The following is a 24,222-nucleotide window of genomic DNA, read 5'->3' as shown; positions in this document are numbered from 1 at the left end:
ATAGATAAGAAAATAAAAGAAATTAAGAAAAAAAATGGAAGAGTTATTACCTGATCTAGTATTATCCAATGGAGAAAAATAGAAGTGAAACTTCCATTCTTTTATAGTTTTATTTAGCTTTGTATAAAGGAATAATAGTCGATATAAATGATATTAGGTGCTTATCAAAAAGAAGATATTAATGATATTGGGTGAGATAAAAATGTAACCATAATAGGGGAAATGGATTCTCTGCTGTCACTATTGTGAATGCATGAGATCTCAGCCTTCCAAAATAAATTATATATTTTAAATAATTAACTCAAAAAAGTATACACCCTTGGATATGACTGCAGGATCTAGCATTTGCTTTATGACTGCAGGAAATCAGGGTCCCATAGGTAACAAAGTTGGACTCAATTCTGGCAAACTCTTGAGAAGATAATTGAATTGGACAATTTTTTTTTTCGAAAACCGAAATAAAATTGATCGTAGAAATTATATTAGATCCTTAATCAAATGTTTTTGTTTTCTTTAAATTATATAAATTTTTATTTAAAAGTATTATTTTAGATAAATAAAGCTTTACAGATAGATTATTAATATTTAACCTTTTGTTATTAATATTTTGTATGACATTATGACGCTTTTATATTAATTTGTAAGTTTATATAATTTTTTTTTACGATTTTATGTTACTTTCTTATAATGAAATAATGAAAAACAAAAATAATGAAATTCACATATTCCATCATATGTCTCTTCTCTTTTCTTTTTCTTTCACTTTTTATAAGAAAAACATGTGATTGCAAATTTGAAAGTTTTCATGGGAGGTAGGCATTTTTTTTACGTCTATCTTATTTATTTTTATATGAATATTCAGAGAGAAAATTGTAAAAATATAAAATAACCCTTTCAAACTAATTTGATTTTGTAAGACATCGTGTGACTGATTTAATTTTAAATAAAATTTCAATCTGACTTAAAGTTGGTTTGTTTTTTTTTCTCAATTTTTATAATATATAATTTCATTAAATTATTTAATTTATTAAATACAATTTAAAATTAATTTATCAAATATATTAATATAAGTTAAAAAAAATTCATTAAAATTATTTCAAATATAGTCTTAAGTTAATTAAGAATCCTATTAAATATGTCTAAAATTAAAAGAGGACATTAAATTTGAGTTGAAGTATAATAAAAATGTTATTTTAAAGAAGACAAAGTTCTGATATTATTAATATCGGGCAAGTCTTTAAAATTTAAAACTTAATATAATTTAATTATATTTTATCTTTAATTTTATTTATTGTATTTAAATTTTTATATTTTTTTTTTACTCTTTCTGTGTAAATTTGTATATCTCTTCGAAACATTACGGTATTATCAGCAGAAAATGCCAAGGTCTGCTACATTGCAGAATCTTGTAATTCAATTGTTTTGATTTTGTTACACTAAATATTCAATTTTCAATAGTAGTCTAAGCTATACCCTAGCCCTAGGGGCTAAGTTAGTCTTTTTACCTACTTTTGTCAAGTACGTACCTAGACTAGGGGTAACTAAGGCACCCTCGACCTCTACTTTTCTTTGTTATGAATAACCTAAAATTCTAAATTCTAATGCTAGTAATATCTTACATATATTTCTTATTAAGAAAAATCAAACATATATATCAAACATATTTTTATTATTGGTTAAAATTTATTAAATAACTAAATTTAGATTTTATTTTTTAATTATTAAACTTTACTTGTGTTTTTTTAACAAATTTAATCAATAATAAAGTGTTTTAGAAAAAAATAATATCAGAGTTTCTAACTAGTACTCATCTTCTCAAATTATATCAGTTTATTAAGTTTATATTTGTTTTGTCTTTTGATATTAAAAAAATGTATCTTTTTAATAAACAAACAGACATCTTAATATTGATTTATGTTTAAAATCAATTAGCGCACATGTTTTTAATTATATTTAATAGAAAAAAAATTGTTTCCAAAATTATTTTTATCTAACATTAAAATAAGTAAACTACGAATATAATTATAGATATGCAGGATTATTTTTTTTAATGAATCTTATTTTAGGTTAAATTAATCTTCATTTCTCTGAACTATTTGATCATTTTTAATCAAATTATTTTTTGAATTATTTTTTCAATTGAGTCTTTAAACTTCTATTTGTTTTTTAATTAGGTCACGGTCATTTAATGACATAGACCTAATTAAGAAAAAAATACAAGATCTTGTTTAAAAAATTAATTAATTTTTTAATTAGTTTAAAAATTTGCTGAGTAATTTAAAAATAAAATTAAAAAATATACAAAAATATCACTTAATTGAAGAATATATTTAGAAGGGGTGAATTAGGCTCATCCAAACAAAACCTATAAGGAGAAATTAGAAGTGTAGTCAGGGAATTGATGCTTTTAGAGTTTGAGAATAATTAGTTTATACCCTGCAGATGAGAATATTAGTTGAGAGAGCTGAGAATACTTGGTGCAGATTTGTAGAGTTGAAAATATTAAGTTTAAAAGTAATCTACATAGGCTTGAGAAGAATACTATGAAAGCTTGGGTAAAAAATCCGAGAATTGCTCATTAGATCCTTGAATTATTTTAAAAAATTAATTAGATTCCTAAACAATTTTTTCAATTAGATATTACTCTACTCTGTAGATCCTTGAATTATTTGAAAATTTTTAATTAGGTCCTTAGACAAATTTTTCAATTAGATCTTTGAATTTATATATTTTTAAATTATGTTCCTGCCATTAAAGGTTAATGGAAAAGGCCTAATTAAAAAAAAATAAAAATTTAGAATCCAATTGAAAAAATAATAATTTAAGAACCTGATTAGAAATTATTAAATAATTTAGAACAAGCAAATTAATTTAACCTTTATTATACTTTTTGTTGCTTTATTTTTTTATCTTTTTACTTCGTGTAGAACTAGTGTAAAAGTATATCCTTGGATTAAAAAAAAAGAGCCTAGAATGTAGAGTGTCCGTAGCATAAAATGCTAGAGGCCCAATTGGCATCCAATGAAATTGTATATAGATGGCCAACCTTCTCTCATTTTTTTCCCGATTATCTATTCTATTTGGAGAGGCTTTAATTTAAAAATAGAACAATTATTAGTTGTTCATAAATAATTTAATTAAAACATATTAATTGTAAATATTTTTTGTTATAATTTAATTATTAATTATCATATGTTTTTGGTCGAAATTAATAATATTTTTAAATAAATGTTTCGAATGAGTGAGAAAATGGGGACAATAAATTTAAATATATAAAATTAAGAGACAAAATATAAAATTTTAAAATACTTGTAATTTTCACATAAGAAGGAGCATTTTTACACCTGAGTTCAATATAGGTCCACCACATACTAAATTTCACATATATTCATTAATGAATTATATATACAGTATACTGTGTGCATTCAAGCTATCAAACTTAGAAATAGTACAAAAATGATTCAACAATAAATTTATTATAAAAGTATCAGAGAAATGGTTGAAGTTCATAATTATAAATTAAAACTAGGAGTGAGCGAGACTCAATTCGTCCACTAATCCAATAAATTGATATGGATGAATTTAAATTTTGAAATTAGAATTGATTGCATTTTTTAGGACGAGTTTGTATTGTGCTTGAGCTTGTCCCAATCCAGTTTAATGTCGTATGATCCAAGAGTAAAATATTTTTGAATAATTTTGTATTAATAATAATTTTATTTATTAGATAATATTTTTGTATTACATGATATTATATTTATAATAACATTAAAATATATAATGTTGATATTGATATATTATGTTAAAATATCATATTAACCCAATTTCATCTCATATATTTCGGATATTGATCGGGTAGGATTCAAATTTACATAAATTATCTGATCAAAATTTTGAATCAGATAAAAACAACGATAAACTCGTCTTAATCCATGATTTGCTCAGCTTAATTAAAACTATCTCAATAATATCTCGAGATGCTCATGGTTTTTACTTTTTAGGCATGGGACTAGATAGTATAGTATTACTGTGAGTGCGTATTGGTGTTCGTTTAAATTATTGCTATTGAAAACACAACTAAATTATTAAAAGCAAATTACCCACAACTAAATTCAACTAAGAAAGATATTGCACGCAATTTAGTGGTAATGCAATGTTGAAAAATATTCGTTTTTCATTGTAATTATTGAGTAAAGGTCAAAATTTTGAATAATATTTTTTAGATACCCCATCAGGGCAAACACTTCAATTTATTTTTTAATCTCTATTTTCTTATCACAAACAGCATATTGCTTTACTCTTCTATTTCTTTTTTTCAGGTGTAGCTTAGTATTGGGGCATGTCCATACTAAAACTTAATTAACAGATAAATTAAGTTTGGTTTAGAATACTAAGTACATGTTTAAAAATCAGATGCAAAAATACTTTTGACTGCAAAAGGATCAAAACCTCTTGATTTTATTTTTATCCATTGAACTACATTAAAACATATATAATATATATTTGGGTCAATATATTTTAAAAAACAATCAGATATTTTTATAAAACATTTTGTAATACTTTTTTTTAAAAAAAAAAACTATTATTTTTTTTTTCTTTCAAATTTGGACTAGTTACCGTACCATAGTAGCTAGTAGCTATGGCAGATTTGCAGTAATTAAAGATGGTACTACTAGTGTGTAGTAGATTTTCACATGCGTAATGTTATGTGTTGTGGGTACAAGGTGCGTAAACGACTCACCTAAACCTACACATGTTATATATATGTTTCTGCCTAATCCTACAAATATGAGACTGCCAAAAAAAGTTAGATGAAGGAGATTTTAATCACCTGCCTAGCTAGTTAATTAAGAGAGAGAACAAAAGAATAAATAGATTCTTTTTATAATTTAAAAAATATGGGACTTACACAATTAAATTCTACAATTTAATTAACTAAATATTATTTACATTGTAAAATTATTAAATTATATAATAAATAATAAACTGTCGATGATGACTAGTGAATTATTAGAGATGAAAAGATTAAAACTAATAATAATAATAATAATAATAGTGTAGTGATTGATTTTAATAATATTTTAGGTCATAAAATGATACCAAAATAATTTTGATATTAATAAATTTTAACTAATAATAAATAGAGTATATTAAAAATGTATTACTAGTATTTCATTCAAAGTTTACTAAAATTTAAAACTGAATTAAAAAAAAGTTAACTTTTTGAATGTGAATTGCAAATAACTACAACCATTTTTTTCGTCTTACACTTATTCATCAAGAAGAGACCAGTAATATTTGGTAAGTTAGTCACGACGTATTATTTCATAGTATACTAGTCTCCAACTCGTGCACATGCACGGGTTGTTTGGTAAGTATATTTTACATGTTGATGGACACCAAAATGATAAAGCTGATTAACAGGGAAATGGAGATTAACAGCAAAATACCATGGTGTTCATGTGAATTTAAAACCCGTGCATATGTATGAGTCATTTGATTAAGGAAACTTCAAATTAAAATTAAAATTATATAACAGTTAGTCAGTTATAATCAACTAAGCAAATGCCTCTTTAACAACATGATCTCATTCTAATTCTTCCCTGGTGAATCCCATAGCTAGCAGCAAAGGTTATTTAGCACAATATAATAAATATCATCCCCTGCAAGGATAAAGAAGGACAATTCATCAAAATCGTGTTCGTAATATAATGAATATCATCACGAATGAAAAAATTATTATAGATGTAGATGTACATCAACATCTTCATATTAGAAAATAGAATACTAAAATTAGTATTCAATATCAGGAAAAAATTAATTTATATGTATATTACTATAAAAGAACATAACAAAGCAAAAATGATCAACACAGGATGAAAAATTTTGATTTCTTAATATCTACAAAAGATGAACCACTTTCCAAAGTGCATCCTTTTTTTAAGGAACCCAAAAAAACCAAACATACAATAGCAAAGTGGAATGTTGAAGTATCATAGTTCTGGGTATAAGGTTTCTAAGTTAATGTCATGTATGTCTGTCATTTGTAATATATAAGACAAAGAAAACCATTATAAAAATGACATAAAATGAAAAGAAAAAAAAAAGAGTTACCTTTTGTTGATATTGCACCTCAAGTTGCACACATCTGCTCAATAAAACAACAATTTATTTTCTAATTAGAAAACAAACTAAGAAACTATAAAAGAACAAAGCCTACATAATAATAATAAAAAAATATAATAATAATAATAATAATAAGAGATAGAAAATAATGTTTGGTTTTGTTTCATTATTATTATTATTATTATAGGTCTTTTTTAAACTTATAAAATTGCTTTAATTTTGAAATAAAATAAAATAGAATGCCATGTGTATTGTGTATCTAGGGAGAATTCTTTTTGAATGAAAGACTCAGATAGGATCCAATCCAATAAGATCTCCCCCTTTCAAAATTGGATGTGAAGGTTTCCTTTCATCCTTTGACCTTTTGTAAGTTCTCCCATGCATTAATCTTGGCTTCCTCCCTTTTGGACATGGATATATAAAAATGCTGGAATTTCATATGAAACTACTTTGCCAAAAGAGTGACCATGCTTAGAGAAAACTATTTTGAAAAAATTAAAATACAAAAGGATGGCAGAATCCCATCATTACAAATTTATCATCATAAAAGTGCAGTACACCAGTGTATATCTAAAGCAAAGCTTACTTGAAAGTTTGGTCATAACTAAAGAACTGGACAGTAGAATTTAGGACAATTATTAGTACCATTTCCTATAAACAGCCCATGAAAACCTTAAGTTCTCCATATATATTTTAGACCTTGAATTGTTCCATTGTATTTAATTCCGTGTGGATCCTGAACCTGTAAATGGCAGAAGCACATCACATCACACGTATGATATTGATACATCCAAGCACAAAAGAAGCAACAAAAAAGGTAGCCTGTCAGATAAATGATCAGTATAATATGTGACTTGTAAAAAGATAGATATCTATACAAAAATTTATCCTAAATATTTCTGGACTGTTTCTAGATCTGGAGTTGGTAATGTAAGAAATACTTCGAGCAATTTGATTAAAATAACTAAATCAAGTTTTCCAAGGAAAAAAGTCAAAAATTCTAAGATTCAGAATTTTAAAAAACATATTTTTGTGATTTGAAGATTTTTAATGATTAGGTTCAAGGTACATAAAAAGGTTAGCTGCCAGTTAGAAAATTTTAAGTTTGAATTTATGGCAGAGAATCAAAATAACTGGAGCTTAATTTATATGCTAACAAATTTGCACAATATAAATTTGAATAACAAAAATATGTTGAATGTTCTACTGCCAAGAACAGTCACCAAAACATAACGCTCCCACAGATCGTTCTGCTCCCCTCTTCTCCAATTGTATGACAGCAGCAGTGAAAAGATTCTCAACAGGCTTGACAAGTAGTTCAAGAAAATGTGTGTCATATTGAAAATTGTTGCTTATATTTTCTGTATTAGCTGGGTTTTTTTTTGTTCTCTCCCTTTGCATTTTCATTTGAGATGATTAAGTACCACAACTCATGGATAAATACCTTATAAAGAGGAACTTTCAGGATAGTAGCACCAGCTCTGGAGACTGCAAGAGAAACTGCCAATATGGCATTTGCTCCAAGCTAAAACAACAAAAAGTTCGCATTAGAATAATATGAACCACATTAAAATGCAAATTTCCAAACATAAAGCAAATATTGATTGTAGAATAACAGTTCCGTCAGCTTTGTAAATCATAGATGCAAAATTACATGATACTCTCCATAGCTACATTGTTCAAATACACAACCATTAAAACCAAGAAATACTCATACAAATGTTTACAAAGCTGAGAGGAACACTTCTTCAAATCTTGTGGTTGTCCTGACCTGCTCATGGTGACAAATTTGAATCACGGGAATATCTTAGGCAACACCCTAGCATAGTCATGATCACTTGACTTGAGTAGTGATAATAATAATAATAATTGAGGTGAAAAATCAGATTTACTATGAAATTTCTTGTGCATGTGCCTGCCGAATCCCCAAAACAAAAAAGATAATTACAGATTAATACGCAGCGAGTGTAAGAGAGCATGAAAAAATTAAAATAAAATAAAATTGAAGTGAAAAAAATAGACTTACTCTGAAATTTCTTGTGCATGTACTTGCCAAATCCCAAAAACAAAAAAGATCAGCTAGTGTGCCAGAGCATGAAAAATTCAAATAAAATAAAATTGAAGCGAAAAATGAGAGGAACACTTACTTCTTCAAATCCTGTGGTTGTCTTGACCTGCTCATGGTGACAAATTTGAATCACGCAAATATCCTAGGCAACACCCTAGCATAGTCATGGTCACTTGACTTCAATAATAATAATAATAATAATAATAATAATAATAATAATAATAATTGAAGTGAAAAATCAGATTGTAGAATAACAGTTCCGTCAGCTTTGTAAATCATAGATGCAAAATTACATGATACTCTCCATAGCTACATTGTTCAAATACACAACCGTTGAAACCAAGAAATACTCATACAAATGTTTACAAAGCTGAGAGGAACACTTACTTCTTCCCTGACTTGCTCATGGTGACAAATTTGAATCACGGAAATATCCTAAACAACACCCTAGCATAGTCATGATCACTTGACTTGAGTAATAATAATAATAATAATAATAATAATAATAATAATAATAATAATAATAATAATAATAATAATAATAATAATAATAATAAAGATAATAATAATAATAATAATAATTGAGGTGAAAAATCAGACTTACTATGAAATTTCTTGTGCATGTGCCTGCCGAATCCCCAAAACAAAAAAGATAATTACGGATTAATACACAGTGAGTGTAAGAGAGCATGGAAAAATTAAAATAAAATAAAATTGAAATGAAAAAACAGACTTACTCTTAAATTTCTTGTGCATGTACTTGCCAAATCCCAAAAACAAAAAAGATTAGCTAGTGTGCCAGAGCATGAAAATTTCAAATAAAATAAAATTGAAACGAAAAATGAGAGGAACACTTACTTCTTCAAATCCCGTGGTTGTCCTGACCTGCTCATGGTGACAAATTTGAATCACGCAAATATCCTAGGCAACACCCTAGCATAGTCATGGTCACTTGACTTCAATAATAATAATAATAATAATAATAATAATCATTATCATCATCATAATAATAATAATAATAATAATAATAAGAGAATCCAAATTTAGTTAATCAAGCAAGTAGCAGGAGACTCACTGTTGCTCTTAATTGTTGATCGTTATATTTAGGGTCAATGTTGAGGCGGAAATGGGCTTCTACTGTTTCTCCAAACTTGGTTTTAGCTGTTTCTTTAACCAAAGATATTGCTGTCTTCAAGTCATACTCTTTCTTACGCTCCCTCAATTGTTGAATTTCCAAGGACCTCTTAGAGCTCGTCTGTTATGTCACCACACTTTCATCAAACGCTAGGCAAGTTCATTTCCAATAGATCATGGAAGTGTGAGCAACTTGTGCAAGCCATAATTGGCTCCAAATAAGCACAGGAGATTAAGATACGCCAATTTTACTCATGAGCTACATAAGAGAAGTAGAAACAGAAGCCAAAAAAAGTATAAAAGAATTATACTTAGAAGCAATTTTAAGTATAAAAAAAGTCAATTAATAAAAGAAATTGGAGATAGCCTACCCTGTCCCTCTTAAGAGGCTTAAGAGGCAAGGCCGGAACCAAAATGGCAAATATACTGCGCATTGAAAGTAGAAAGTTATATAGGGGATGATTAAGGTACTTGTTTATTAGCTGTTATTCATCAAGTTGTAAAAGAACACTGAGCAATTATATATTTATTCTGTATACAGTTGCTATTTATGTATGGCATAATTCAACAAAAGAAAAGGTATTGCATTATGATTACTTTTAAATTCGAATCATCTTATCTATTCAAGATACTTCACACCGAAATAGACCCCTAGGAAATGCACATGGATCGTGTCAAGATAAAAATCAGTAGTGTCAATCTCACAAAGAATTGAGTAAATTATCAACTAATAACAAATGTAGTGTATAGGAGACAATAACATTTAGCGAGAATCCTAAGAACAAAATTACAATACAGTTAGAAAAGTTACAAATTGCAGCGATAGGGAGTGGATGAGAGGCAGTAGTGTGAAGCAGAGCACACAGCGGGAGCCAGAAGTGAGGGAAAAGAATAGTATACATGGTTGGAGTGAACCCGACAGAAACATCTTGACCCAGAATCCATGCCTCTTTCGGCCACTGCACACCATAGTAAAAACAAATGCCACAGGAACAAAGTTTAGAGTAGGATTTTCAATCAACAAAAAGAAAGTACACAAATTAATCAATATTGAATAAATTAGAGTGTATATATAATGTCATTATTGATAATGTAATGTCACTTCCACAACTGGCAATTTTATTCTCGTGCTTCCAACCAATAATACAACATGCATTCAACTATAAAATTTAGTAACTTCATTAATAATTTATGCAATTTTTTGAAGTGAAACATATTGATGTAATTAATTCATTAAAATTTTATGAGTATAATTTAATTCAATCTTTGCCCATTTGCTTAAATAAGATTCAGTACTAAAATAAACCTTCAAATTAGGCTTGATGGGCATGCAAGGCACATTGCGTGAATTTGGGTTTCGGGGATCTTTCGCTGCGTGATATTCTCAAACACTTGGTGAGCACCCTGCAAAGGGATTACTCATTGCTTTCTAAGAGTAGCACGACCCTGAACCATCTGCTCTCACACACAAATAGATAACAAAAAGAAAGCAATACATTAGAACCCCATTCAAGTCAAGGGCAAAAAAAAATAAAATTAAAGCCTTCACAAACAACAAAATAATATCAAATCATATATATTGTCAAGCAACTCTCTTGCCCTCTTCATCTCCACTCACACTCTCTATGTATCTTGTTTGCGTTTCTTTTTGGATTTGTTTCGCATGCATGAATCTCCTTGTCACTTGATTCTGGAGATCTTATAGAAATCTTTGATCTATTGGACAACGTCAACTGTTATCAATTTCCAAAAATAATCAGAATTTTAGGATTGAGATAATGAACTTTGGGATAAAACAAAATTTCAATAGACAAACACATAATAAATAAGGATCAAAATTATTTAAAATCACTTTGACATATATTTTTTTTGAACGAAAACTAAACTAATTATATATGGTATCATTAAAGAAAAAGATGGAGCTCAAACCTTGCTTGAATTGAAGTTACAGAGAATCTCCAATAGTTTGAAGAGCCTATAGAGAAAACATGCATGTAATTAGATTTCAGATTCAAGAAATTGAAAATCACACTCATATATATTGTTATAAAGTGTGTGAACAACTTTAACAGGAGAAGAATCTTGTGACTCAACCACAAAAATAAAATAAAAAGAGAGGGAAAATTATTACTTTTGGATCATTTCCTGCGATACCAAAATAATTTGCAACAGGCTTTCAAGGAAAAAATAGCAACGAAGCATCCAAAAAAACCACAAAAAATCAGACAAAAAAAACATAAACACAGTTTTAATAAAATCAAAATATAAGAACCTCTATCTTCTTCTTAACTTCTCCCACAAATTCTTTGCCAAAGCCGCCGTTGTTACTATAACCTGTTCCAAAAATAAAACCACAAAAAATCAGACCATTCAAAGAAAAAGAACTCAAACCAAAATCGCAAAAAACAGAATGAAGATGGAAGCCCTCAGCAGCTCTAAAACTCAACCGAAAGCAAAAGGAAAAAGTGGAATTGAAGAAGACACCAAAATGAAGAAGAAAGAATGGAAACAGAGGAAACAAATTGGTGGAGAAATGACACAAATGAAGGAAGCAGGTTTGAAGTTGGTAGAGAAATGATCAGAAACGCTGGAGAAGAAGCCACGTGCATCACCAACAGAATGGCCAAAGCTAAACACTCAACGTGACATAAAACGTTACACAAAACCAAGGTAAAGTTGAAGGGGCATAAAATGACCAAAAAGCCAATAAAATGGACATGTGTCATCAGCTGAAGCACGGGCACACCAATAATTTTCCTGGGATCCTCTTTTATAATATAGTAGATAGTAGATAATAGATAGTAGATTAGATAATAAGACAAAACTTGGGTTATAGTTCTTGAGATATTTGTAGTATTATTTCCTAATTAAAATGAAAATTTTATCACAATAATTTACATCATAAAAATTTATATTCAAGATTAGTACGAGTTATCGAAGTGAAAATAATATCCAAAACTTATGTATAATTAAAAAAAATGTATTTAAATAATATCCAAAACATATAAAAACGAATTATTTAAATATATAATACTACTAACATGTATAAAAAGAATAAAGTTAATAATAATAAATAGATCAAGGATTCTTTATTTTCTTTTTTACTTTTAATTTGTTAAGTATAAAATGATCCTGATCGGCTAATCTCATTAGTCATTATCCCTTATTTTCTCTGTTCTCATTAATTTTTTAACGAGTGGTCAATAGGATGATTAGTAAAATCCTAATAGTAATAAATAGATAAAGAATCTCTTATTTAATTTTATTTTTTATTTTTGATTTGTTAGCATAAAGGATCCTGACCTCATTATCCCACAATATACATCATTATCAATTGGCGAAAGTGCCAAACATGCATGAAAGAAGGGGCCAACTTTCATCCAGTAAAATTCATTGAGGTGCCCTAAGGTGGCTCATAGGCCTTGGTGATACGGGCTACTATTTGTTTCCAATAAGACCAATCTATGAATCACTTAGTGCTTGTTTGCTTTCAATTTTTTAATGTAATTAATTATGTCAAAACAGAAACGATAAATATTTATCTATGTGTAATGAGAATATTGGACATGAAAAGAAAATATCCGATCCACGTTATATAATTTGTTCCAAACATCCTGTTGATAAGTGTAGAGCTATGATTATGACCTGCATATGTAGACACACTCTCTAGTCTCTAGGTCTATGACCCCATTATAGACATAGATGCTGGCCCCTTGCCTACCCTTTTGCATTTTTGTTTTTTAGCACTATTATTTCAAATAATGATATATATATATATATATATATATATAATATTTAATTAATATTTTTTCTTTGTTTTTATTACATCATAAAATTTATTATTTTATTATTTTAAGATAACACCATGAGTATTTATCATATATTTTTTTTAATTATTTTTATTATGACAATTGAAAATGATTTTAGTCTTTTGTTTTCAGAACAATCGGCTAATGTCCGCAAATTTAATAATATTGTAATTAAAACTCTTCATAGGTTAATTTGTTAAATGTTTACACTTCACACATCTAGGTTGTTTATCTTTAAAAAAAATAATCTTAAAATTTGATTATATTAAGAGTTTAATCGACTTCACAACGCGTTGTCGGTATGATATCAATTAAAAATAATTTTTAATATAATTTTTTATATAATTATTATAGAAAAGAATATTGCATATATAATGATTTATAGTAGCATGATAATATATAATAAATTTTTATAGTATATATTATTTATTTTATATAAACATGTTAAATTTAAATTTTAAAAGATTAATATTGAAAACTTGTTAAATAGTTTACTTCTTTACATAATGATAAAAAAAATTATCATTGTGATATTTTTATAATCTTATAACTAACTAAATAGAGTAACCAAAATAAGATCTATTAGATTAAATAAAATAAGAATGACAAAACGGACGGGTAAGATCTATTTTGACTTGTTTCACCATTAACCCATCAAAAAATGGAGTGGAAGAGACTAACTTACTCAAACTTAATGGGTTGAACATACTAGTTTGTCCCGCCCATTAAAAAAAATAAAAATATTTTAAAAATTATTGACAATACAAAATATTTAACATAACAAACTAGTCTTAAAATCTTAAATTACACAAAATATTAATAGTTTTTAATAATAACTAATAATAATAAGTTTACTAACTAACTAAATCATATCACAAAGTCATAAATTCTAAAATTAATCTTAAAATTTTAAATAATACAAAGTAATTTAATATAAATTAAATTATTTTTGCTGACTTTTAGTGGTAATTTTGTTAGATATTAATATGACGTAATCATAAATGAATTAAAGAATTTGTAAAGGTTAAAATTTCCCAAAATAATGAATTAACAAATTTCTTACTGTTAAAAACTCCTAAAAGTTACAATTTTGTATCTTTTTGAATGATTTATTTGCATTTTCGGATGATATTAGGGAAAATAATGGAACAATAGTGGGTTCTAGTGTTATATAAGTTTGTTTGAAAAGATAGAAAGAAAAAATAACTAAATGATAGTTACGTTAAAAAATCATCTAATAAAATTATCTAACAAAAATTATATTTTATTTTTTGAGAAACCAAATGAATACTTTTAAATTTTACAGTGTTAGACCTAAAACATATTTTACTTTTTTTTTTTTATTGTTTTAGGATTAAAAAATTATAATGAACATAACATCTGGTGAACATTTAATGCTATATAATTTAAGATGATTCCCGTCTCTATTATTATTATTATTATTATTATTATTATTATTATTATTATATCTTTGTTTCTATGCATAAAAAAATATATTTTACATATTTAAGTTCCTATTAAACCTTTAGAATATCTTATTTTTATAATTAAATATATTTCATTACAGTATTTATGTATTGTTTCTTTCACTGATAAAAAAATATTGTTTCTTTCCTTTTTTCCCCCCCTTATTATTGTCATATTTTTGTTCCCATCTCTCTGTTTTTTTTCTCCCTTACCTTTCTATCTGTATCGTAGTTCGAATATTTTCTTCATTTTATTTATTGAATTTTTTTGGAAGAGGACTCTCATCGTCTTTTAAATTAGGGATTAATAATAATCAAAAGAAATATGCATATGATAGTAACTTTTTTGAATTTATATAAAAAAAAAGAGTAACTTTTTTTAAAGAAAAAAAAAACAGTAAAGATCATTCTAAAATTTCTACCCATATTTTAAGCTAGAAGGTGTGTGTTTTGTATAACTTTGGAAAATTGATAAAAACAATACTGATATTTAAAACAAGAAAAGAATTGTAAATAAAATATGTAAGTTGGCTATTTTCTCCAAGTTCGAAGTTATTAATTAGTTATCAGACTAAATATATCACAGTAATAGAATGAACTGAAAATTGACGGCTACATATAATTATATGATAGGAGTTTGTCTATTTTTGTTTTGGTTCCAAACATCACTTCTAGTTGTATCTAAGTTTTTTCTAAGAATGCTGAACATAAGTTAATATTTTTTTTATATAATGATGATAATGAAATTAAACTTATGACGTTATATAAATTATGTAAATCCTTTATCATTAACTCAATTTTAAGAAATTGAAAGTAAACCAGTATATAACTCAAACTATGGCGACACATATTTACCAAATTTCATACGAAATTAAGAAAAACTATGCTTAATTTTTTTAAAATGAACATGTATACAAAATTAAATCAAATAAACATTTAGAGAAATGTGAAAGAAAATTCAATCGCAAAAGTTGGATTCAATTTGCAATTATGTTTTTTTTTTTTTACAGAATTTTGCAATTACGTTAAGGTTAGATGAAATTGAAGTTCACCTTGATACGTAAACACACAGACTGACACGTTTTTAATTTTCTCAACAATAATTCCATGATAGGAGTTAGTCTATCATAGTAATTATCACATTAATATATAATAGAATGAACAGAAATAAAATAAGCATTTAGGGTAATGTGAAAGAAGACTCTTCAAAAGAAAAAAAATAGGAAGAAAAAAAAAATACTCAATTGCAAAAGTTGGATCCAATTTGCAATTTTTTTTTTTTTTACAGAATTTTGGAATTATGTAAAGGTTAGATGAAATTGAAGTTCACCGTATTACCGTAATACGTAAACACAGACTGACAAGTCTTTAATTTTCTCAACAATAATTCCAAAAGTTACATTATTTCACAACAATGTTATATATTGAATAAAATATACATTTAAAAAAATTAAATATATTTTTAGTTCCTCAAATGATTTATTTTTTAATCTTTTAAATTAAATTTTGTCCTTTTTAGTTTATTAAATTTGAGAAATAATTTTTTAGTTCCTTACTGTAAAAGTTTAATAACATGTTAAATATAATTGAATTATAATATAGACGTTTTCACCAAATAAATTATTTTTTTTCTCATTCAAATATCTCACAACACAAATTCAGTTGAACTTATTTTAAAATATTAATAATTTTAACAAATATGTTGAGAGAATTTTGAAAAAACAGTTTGTTTGATTATGCTTTTGGCTTTACTTTTTTAAATTATTTTATAGAATAATTTCCAAAACTAATTTTCAAAGTATAGAAATGAGAGGAAAAATATGTTTAAAAAGTAATAACAGACATGAATAATAAAAACTTGAAAACATTTTATTTTAAAAATTAAAAAAATTATATTAGTCTTGAAAGTAGTAGTATTAAAAAATTATTCTTCTGAAACAATTTTGTCACCTTGAAACTCTTGCTTTTGCAGTTTTTCCTTGTTGAGTTTCTAACATAACAGAAGGCAATAATGATGACCCTTCTTCAGCAATGAATTCAGAACTAAAAACGTGTAAGAAACTATAAAGAAGGTTTAACTACATTTGCAGGCACCACAAAAACTCCACCCTGTAATTACCACCCATTCCAAGAATCTGTTAAGTGGAGTTTCAGTGTCAGAAGAAAAACCTGTAGCAGTAATGTCTTTTTGCACCAAAACAAATACTAGTAAACCCCCCTTTTCTCAATCCTAAACAACACAAAATCACAAACACCAAATCATCACTCATACACCACAGTTTCCAATTTCCATCAAAGGGAATCTCAATCTCACCCTCTCCTAAAACATTCTCCCTATAAAATCACCACATCCAACTCCAACAACGCAACACCAACAACCTCAAAAAACATAATTAAACATTAACATTCAACGCCTTTTCTCTCACAAAATAAAGACCCTCTAAATTCTAAACCTCAAAGACTGCTAAAACTTTGTTACAATGAACATGTTAGGCCTTAGAGACCTATTTCTCATAGCTCCAACTCCTTCTCAACTTCACCACCATCAACAACACCAACACCAAAACCAACCCATTTCAGCAGAACACCATTCCAACCTCCCTTTGCCTTCACAAGCCTCTCTCAGCGTTGGCCTTGGCATTTTCCCTCTCCTAACAGTGCCACACACTAATGATGTTCATGCTCAGGTTCAAGACTGTGCCAACAACAACACTAACAACACCAACACCAACTATTGGAACCTGAAGATGTGTGGTCCCACTGAAGTGAATTCCACAAGAAAAGGTGTCATGAACATGGAGGATGAGGGGAGCAATAAGCAAATGATGGAGAGTGAGGAAAGTGGTGGTGAGTTCAGGGTGTGCCAAGATTGTGGCAATAGGGCCAAGAGGGATTGCAGCTTCAGAAGGTGCAGGACTTGTTGCAAGGGACGTGGCTTTGATTGCAGCACTCACGTGAAGAGCACGTGGGTTCCCGTGTCTCATAGACGCGGTGGCAGTAATAGTGGTGGTGATCACTATGACGATGACGATGGTAATGCTTCCAAGAGGCTAAGAACTTTGGGGTCATCAAAGAATGTTGCTGCTACCTCTCACAGTTCCACTTCCAATGCTACCCCAACAAAGAGCTTTGATACTAGCTCTTGTCAACAAGGTGATTTCATTTTTCTCTTTTAATTCAAAGATGTTTAAGACCATTTCACAAATAGTTTAATTAAGTACTTATTTAATAAAGGTTTTAAATTGTGATGGTTTTGTCGTGTTTTTCGGATATTGTGAGAAATTGGAGATAAACAAAACTGATGTAATTACAATTGTGGTTGCCAACACTTCAATAGGCCGAAAAATCGCAGCTGCAGACCATATTTCGAAACCTTGATTTCAAAGTTTTAAATTATATATGATCAGTCACAAATTCATTGTAATTCTTGATATTACGAAAATTTACAGATAAATGTGATTGATTTGATCGTAATTGTAGCCATAAAAACCCTAAAAACTTTGTTGTTATAACTAAACTTGCAGACCTGGTTTGAATATTTATTTATAAATTTGATTATAAAGCATGTTTTCAATCCTTGTATTTTTGGTGAAAGTTTAGAATTAGTTTCTAAACTTTTACTTTGATTAATTTGATACTTAGAATTTTAGAAAAGTAGTGATCTTCATCCTTCCTCAAGATGAAAAGTGTCTATAAGAATGAAAAAAATCACTACTTTTATAAAGTTTAGGACATAATCAAAGTTAATTAAAGTACAGATATTAATATTAATTTTCATAAAAAAAATATAAGAACTAAAAACATGTTTTATCTAATAAAATTTAATAAAACAAGTTAGAGAAGTGTTTTGAATTTTGATTAATTTTTCCTAGTACTTGTTAAAATAAGTTAATAAAAGGTTACAGGTTGTTTCTTTCTTTGGAACAACTCAAATGTGTGGTAAAATTTTTGGAGCTTGGATGTGTGAGTGATTTTGTTGAATTGCAGATGCTGGTTTCAAGCAGTCTTTGCCACGGCATGTGCGTGCACCTGCTGTGTTTAGGTGCCATAGAGTGTCTGCTATTGGGAGTGGTGAAGATGAGATTGCTTACATGGCCACGGTTCATATTAGTGGCCATGTGTTTAAGGGGTTTCTGTATGATCATGGTGCTGATACCAGAAATGATGTGCCTAGTGTCTCAGAACTGCAATTGGGAAACAATGGAAGTGGAAAGAATACCAATAGGGAATGTTCTTCTGCAATTGGGGTTCCAACTAGTGCTTACCCTGCTTCTGTTTGTTGAGATTGCTTAAAGGTACAAAATTGGCCTAGCTTTACTTCAAGTAACATTTAGCACCCTCCTTAGTGTGCTGTTAAAATTAATTGCTTCAGTATAAAATTTTAAAAAGGGTAAGATGAGTTTTAGATTCTCCAATTTTCGATTAAATTGGTTTTAGTCCTCTTATTTCTTTACAATTTGTGAATTTGGTTCCTCACTCTAATATTGTAAAAACAATAAGGAGTAAAATCATATTAAGACCATTTTTTTTAAAAAAATAGACTTTAAACACATGAAAAATAACTGAATTTTACTAAATTTTATGTACTGCTTCTTGGGTTGTCTGGTAATTAGCTAAAAAGTTCACTCTGCTGGTCATTACTAAGCAAAAACTTAGAAAATTCTTGTGTCTCAGAGTAGTGGTGACTTAAAAATGTCACTTTCAATCAAAGGACAATTAGACAAAGAATGCACGTACCCTTTTTTTGAGAATGTGTTGCATTTCCACTATCACATTATCATCTGAGTTACACTCATCTCATGTCATGCGTGTGATTGAGCGAGAAAGATTCAATTGCATTTTTGTATACAGATATTATCTTACATCTCGCAATCCACATCAACTTTGATTTTAATACACTTTGTTTTTTTTTTTAGTTTTGACTTTTGATATTTACCACAGGACAAGAGAACTCTCATCTCCACTTCTCCTTTTCATTCACCCACCAAAAATTTAGAATCTTTAACATTTAGACACTTAATATTTCTAAACACCCTGTTCATACATCTCATTTTTTATATCACTTTTTCATATTATATCACCAACAATATTACCAGAGGATCTTATACTAATGTAACGTTGCTTTTCTGTACCTCAGAACCTTTTTAATATATATATTTGTTATTTGCCCAACAAAATAAAATAGTATGACTTATTTTTCCATTGTTATATATATATATATATATATATATATATATATATATATATATATATATATATATATAGAGAGAGAGAGAGAGAGAGAGAGAGAGAGAGAGAGAGAGAGAGAGAGAGTTATGTGATGTAAAAAAATTAAATACAATTTATTAACTGGTTTAAATTGTTTTAAAAAATAAATATATTTGATAATTTTGATATAATATTTTTTAATAAAATTATATTTTTAGTTTCATATTAAATGTTCGTTAACGCAATATAAAAACCCTTTCTAATATGTTTGAAAGTATAACATCATCTAATACCAAAAGGTAAATCTAATTATAATGTGTCATGAGGCCTTTCAATAGAGTTTATTGCTTTCTCTGTTTTTTCTTTCCATTTTTTCTGGTTTCATTGATATAAGTATGGCCATTATGTAAATGAATAGATTTAAATCTTTTTACGACATCTTACTATTTTCTTAGTAGATAAATCAAGTATTGAGTTTTTTTTATGTTTTTATGATAAAAAAATGTATTTATTTATTTAATTAATTCTTTTTTTATAAAATATTTAAAGAACTAGCTAGTATGAGGATATTATAAAAAAAATATATAACAATACTCTTCTTACTTCTCTTTTATTGTTTGCAACACTATTCTCTAAAGTAACATGAACACGACATTTTCAATAGAATGCCACATCTCGTAGATATAATAAATTTCTTTTGACCATTCATTGCTATAATCCAATATCTATAGCAACATCACTCTTATGTAGTTGTATTGTTTTTTTCTTAGCCTTTCACATTAGACATGTTACCTGGTGCTGATAAACGCATCCACCGGTTTAGTGGAAATGTTTAGGCTCACCTTCATTTGAGAATTGGGTTGATTTCAATTTTCAAGATGAAGTAAAAAATAAAATAAAATAAAAATCAAATTGTATTTTCAGTCTATATGTTGAGTGCCTAATTTTTCACTTGCCACCATCTCTTTCCACCCGTGTCAACACACTTGTGTGTTGTCTGATTCATTTTTCTTGCATACAAAGATTTCTCCCATAGTTGTTAAATCTTCCCATTTTGCATCTCAAATATTGGAGGAGGACTTTGTATTCTCATGATAGTTGTGCTTAATTTAGCAACCGATCATGTCTTGACATCATTCATGTCCATGATTCCTATTGTTGTGAGAGTGAAATGCCTTGAAAAGAAAGAAAAAAGTGAAGACTCAATAAAGTGAAAATTAAGGATGTGAAAGAAAGTTAGAGACGGGGAAGTGGGGAATCCTGGAATAAGAGTATGAAAAAAGCACACCAGTGACTTGTTGACAATTGTTTTATAATTTTTATTGCTATATGCCATTTCGATCCTTGGTTGCTTTATTCCACTTATCTCGAGCCAAACTTGGTGTGGTTTGTTTGGGTCACCAAACAAACGGGTGTAAATAAATCGAGTTAAGAAAAACACTAAAAATTTAGATCTGACTTGTAAAAAAAATGATTTAAATTTGACTTATTTATTTAAATAAAATTAATTTAAAGTTTGAATTTGACTTGTTTAAAAAATTGCTTATCTTAACTTGTTTAATTTATTTATAACAATTTTTTTTAATTTGCAAAAAAAATTCTTAAATTATTTTTTAACTTAATCAATTTAGTATTTAATAAAAACATTAATATTCGATAATAACCTACAAATAAAAATAAGTTAAACAGTAATATGATATTGAGAGATTTCTGTAATTTTAATTTTCTATGATATATAACGTGTTATTCATAAACTATTAAATATTGCCTCAACTCGCATTTGGTTAAGTTGTTGGTCAAACTACAAAGTTGCATTCTGTACTTGGTAGGCAATATTTAAATAACGGCTAACATATATAAACCTTTCATGTGCAAATGACAGGTGATGGATCGGTTATGTGACATACCGAAGGTAGTTCATTTTGCTGTTTTGCAGGGAAAGCTGACAATATATGCTCTTTTGTTATTATGTAAATTTCTCTTCTACAGAATGTTTATAACTTTATATGTATACATAGGGGACCTAGTTTCAATTTCTTGCATCAGAATAGAGACATTGATGTTGCGGAATTTCATATTCAATTCTTAATCAGAGTTTTATTTGATCTTAATATTCTTCACAGTACAATTGTTTCAAAGTATAATATTATATTTTCAGAAATTACATTTCCAAGTATATTGTGTTTAGAGGTATTACTTAGTAAATTTTAGAAAAAAAATTAAAAGTTGTTTAATTAAAAATTGAAAAAAAGAGTAGAAAAATGAATCTAGATAATTATTATAAAAAATAACTTCATTGCAATGAGAATGTAAGATACTCATTTTTCTATCAGAAGATTGGAAAGGAAGGTAAATACGAGTATTTTATATTATTTTTTAAAAAACTTATGTCAAATATGAGAATATGATGTTCTTTAGAGAAATTTCAGTGAATTTTTTAAGTTGGTTCTTAAATGAAGAGCTTATGTTGAGTTCTACCGCATTGGAGTAAAAATTAGTGAGGGTTATTAAATCCCATGTGGTAAAGACCCACTAAAAGATACTTAAGAACCCAATTTGAATGTATGGTTCAAATAGAGCTATAACCAATGTCGTTAATAGCCCCAAACAATGCCATTAGGCAAAATAAGTTCAATGAACGAGGCAAGATTTAAGTCTAAAGTAAAAATGAAGATGATGAAATACATTGATGTGTCATATTCAATGACGGGAAGCCTTTAACTGATCTTCATCAATTTTTATATAGATTCTAGGAGGAATTTGACTCTTTTAAGACACAAGGGCATTTAAAATTGTAATGATTTTATAATTTATTGATTATAACTTTCTTAAGTGCATAATCTTCTATTTATAATCTTTTGTGATAAGAGTCCAAGGTGTAGAGGAAAGACCAATGGGATGGTGGTGGATGGATAGAGGATTCTGGCAAGTGATGGCGGCTCCAACAAGGTACAGAACCTGCAATCACCTACATAGACCCTCTGATGCCAAAGTCAGAGCAAGAGATGTGTAAAGTGATATTAGATTGATACCTGTATGCATGAAATATTTTATATAGTAGTAGTTGGCAAATGAAGCAACAATGTAATTGTTCTGGACCTTGGGCCGTGTGGCAAGCTCGAAAGGAATTCATAAAAGTTGTCCCCAAATCAATATTCCTTAAAATAAGTAATGTTGACTTAAAAGATAAAGCCTCCATTGATATTACATGTTACAATAGTGCACATTATGCTAACTGCTAGATATAATTGTTTGGCTGAAAACTAAGAAATCAATACTGTATCCAAGTTTTCTTTAATGCCTATTGTGGTCAGTCCAGTTATGCACTATACTCCTTTATTGCATATAGTAACACTCTTGATTATTTGAAAAACATTACACTATACTCTTCTATAAGGGAGATTACTATAATTGTTTAAAAAAACAAAGAAAATAGTTTGTGTAATTTCATAAAAATTTAAGGGATGATTAGTGTAATTTATTCAAAAGTCTAATAATTTAAAGTTAACCAATAAATTTCAGGATTTCATAATCTGAAAAGTTATTCTATTTTTTTGTTTTTTGACAAAACAAAGCTTAAGCTGATTCATTCATACTAATATAAGAGATGCAATGAGGAATAGTATGATAGAAATAAGGACTAACATTGTTTGCAGCAGCCTTTGCAAGGGCATGGGCAGCTGCATTAGCTTGTCTCCTCACAAACTTAACACTAAAGTTCGGAAACTTATGAAGAATTAATGAACTGACAAAGTCGAAAAACTGATCCAACCTCATAATGATTTGGTCTTTTGTCATGAATCTTGTCCACTACTCCTTTGCAGTCCAGTTCAACAACTGCATGAGACAGATGCAGATCCTCCAACCACTCAAGGGCCAATAAGTGCCCCACTGGATTCTCCTTCAAACACCTGGAAGTTGTGATCCTTCTAGACAACTTTTGTTGCCATGAAATTGCCATCTTCATTACAAACACAAAGACCTCAGCTTGTTCGATGTAAATGAGGGTGAAACGCTGCATCCACATTGCATTTAACATACCCCAAGTACGAAGTGAGTGTGTTTGGACGAGGAAATTTAAAATTCTGAGAAATTTAAAATTCTAAGAATTTTAAATACTTCAATTGAAATTCTTTTATTTTTAAAATTTTGTGTTTGGATAAAAAAATTAAAATTATGAGGGCAAAAGAAAATGAGTCGCGAGTTCGAGAACGAGATTTCGGAAACTTTCAGGTGGAAGAGAGGATGAAGGTTATAAAGGAAATACGAGAATATTTTGGAAGGTTCTTCTATCAAGAAACGGAATTTTAATTTCTCACCTTTTAAAAGGAAATTAAAATTCCACATTTTTAGTTGTTTAAAATTCTGTTTTAAAATTCCAAAAATTTAAATTCTTCATAAAAATATCCAA

The 24,222-nt window shown here is 28.0% G+C and overlaps 1 protein-coding gene and 1 long non-coding RNA gene across 4 annotated transcripts; one reads left to right on the top strand and one right to left on the bottom strand.

Annotated features, from left to right (window-relative positions):
- Positions 1-5,551: 5,551 nt before the first annotated feature.
- On the bottom strand, positions 5,552-9,719 carry LOC102668852 (uncharacterized). 3 transcript variants are annotated; one of them, XR_005888658.1, is made up of 13 exons: positions 9,700-9,719; positions 9,270-9,449; positions 9,053-9,127; positions 8,932-8,953; positions 8,799-8,821; positions 8,582-8,641; positions 8,274-8,348; positions 8,153-8,174; positions 7,898-8,041; positions 7,571-7,651; positions 6,772-6,868; positions 6,115-6,148; positions 5,552-5,663 (listed from the first exon to the last, which is right to left on the bottom strand). It is a non-coding gene; the product is annotated as an uncharacterized lncRNA (long non-coding RNA). The 3 variants fall into 3 exon arrangements; XR_005888659.1 differs by having other exon boundaries at positions 5,553-5,663; positions 8,582-8,629; XR_005888660.1 differs by lacking the exon at positions 8,153-8,174 and having other exon boundaries at positions 5,555-5,663; positions 7,898-7,945; positions 8,582-8,629.
- A 6,818-nt stretch (positions 9,720-16,537) lies between these two features.
- On the top strand, positions 16,538-21,922 carry LOC100790311 (protein LATERAL ROOT PRIMORDIUM 1). Its single transcript, XM_003546669.5, has 3 exons — positions 16,538-17,756; positions 18,591-18,898; positions 21,694-21,922. The coding sequence occupies exons 1-2, from the start codon at positions 17,084-17,086 to the stop codon at positions 18,884-18,886; spliced, it is 969 nt and encodes a 322-aa protein (XP_003546717.1). The 5' UTR covers positions 16,538-17,083; the 3' UTR covers positions 18,887-18,898; positions 21,694-21,922.
- Positions 21,923-24,222: the final 2,300 nt, after the last annotated feature.

This window comes from Glycine max, chromosome 15 (assembly GCF_000004515.6).
Source record: "Glycine max cultivar Williams 82 chromosome 15, Glycine_max_v4.0, whole genome shotgun sequence".
Taxonomy (NCBI): domain Eukaryota; kingdom Viridiplantae; phylum Streptophyta; class Magnoliopsida; order Fabales; family Fabaceae; genus Glycine; species Glycine max.
The sequence above is the reverse complement of the archived record's forward strand: the minus strand, read 5'-3'. Positions and strand labels throughout refer to the sequence as shown.

Excerpts from the sequence above, each read along its gene's own strand:
- LOC100790311 (XM_003546669.5), top strand. The coding sequence starts at position 17,084 with ATGAACATGTTAGGCCTTAGAGACCTATTTCTCATAGCTCCAACTCCT. Across the intron at positions 17,757-18,590 it reads TACTAGCTCTTGTCAACAAG|ATGCTGGTTTCAAGCAGTCT; the intron begins GTGATTTCATTT and ends GTTGAATTGCAG.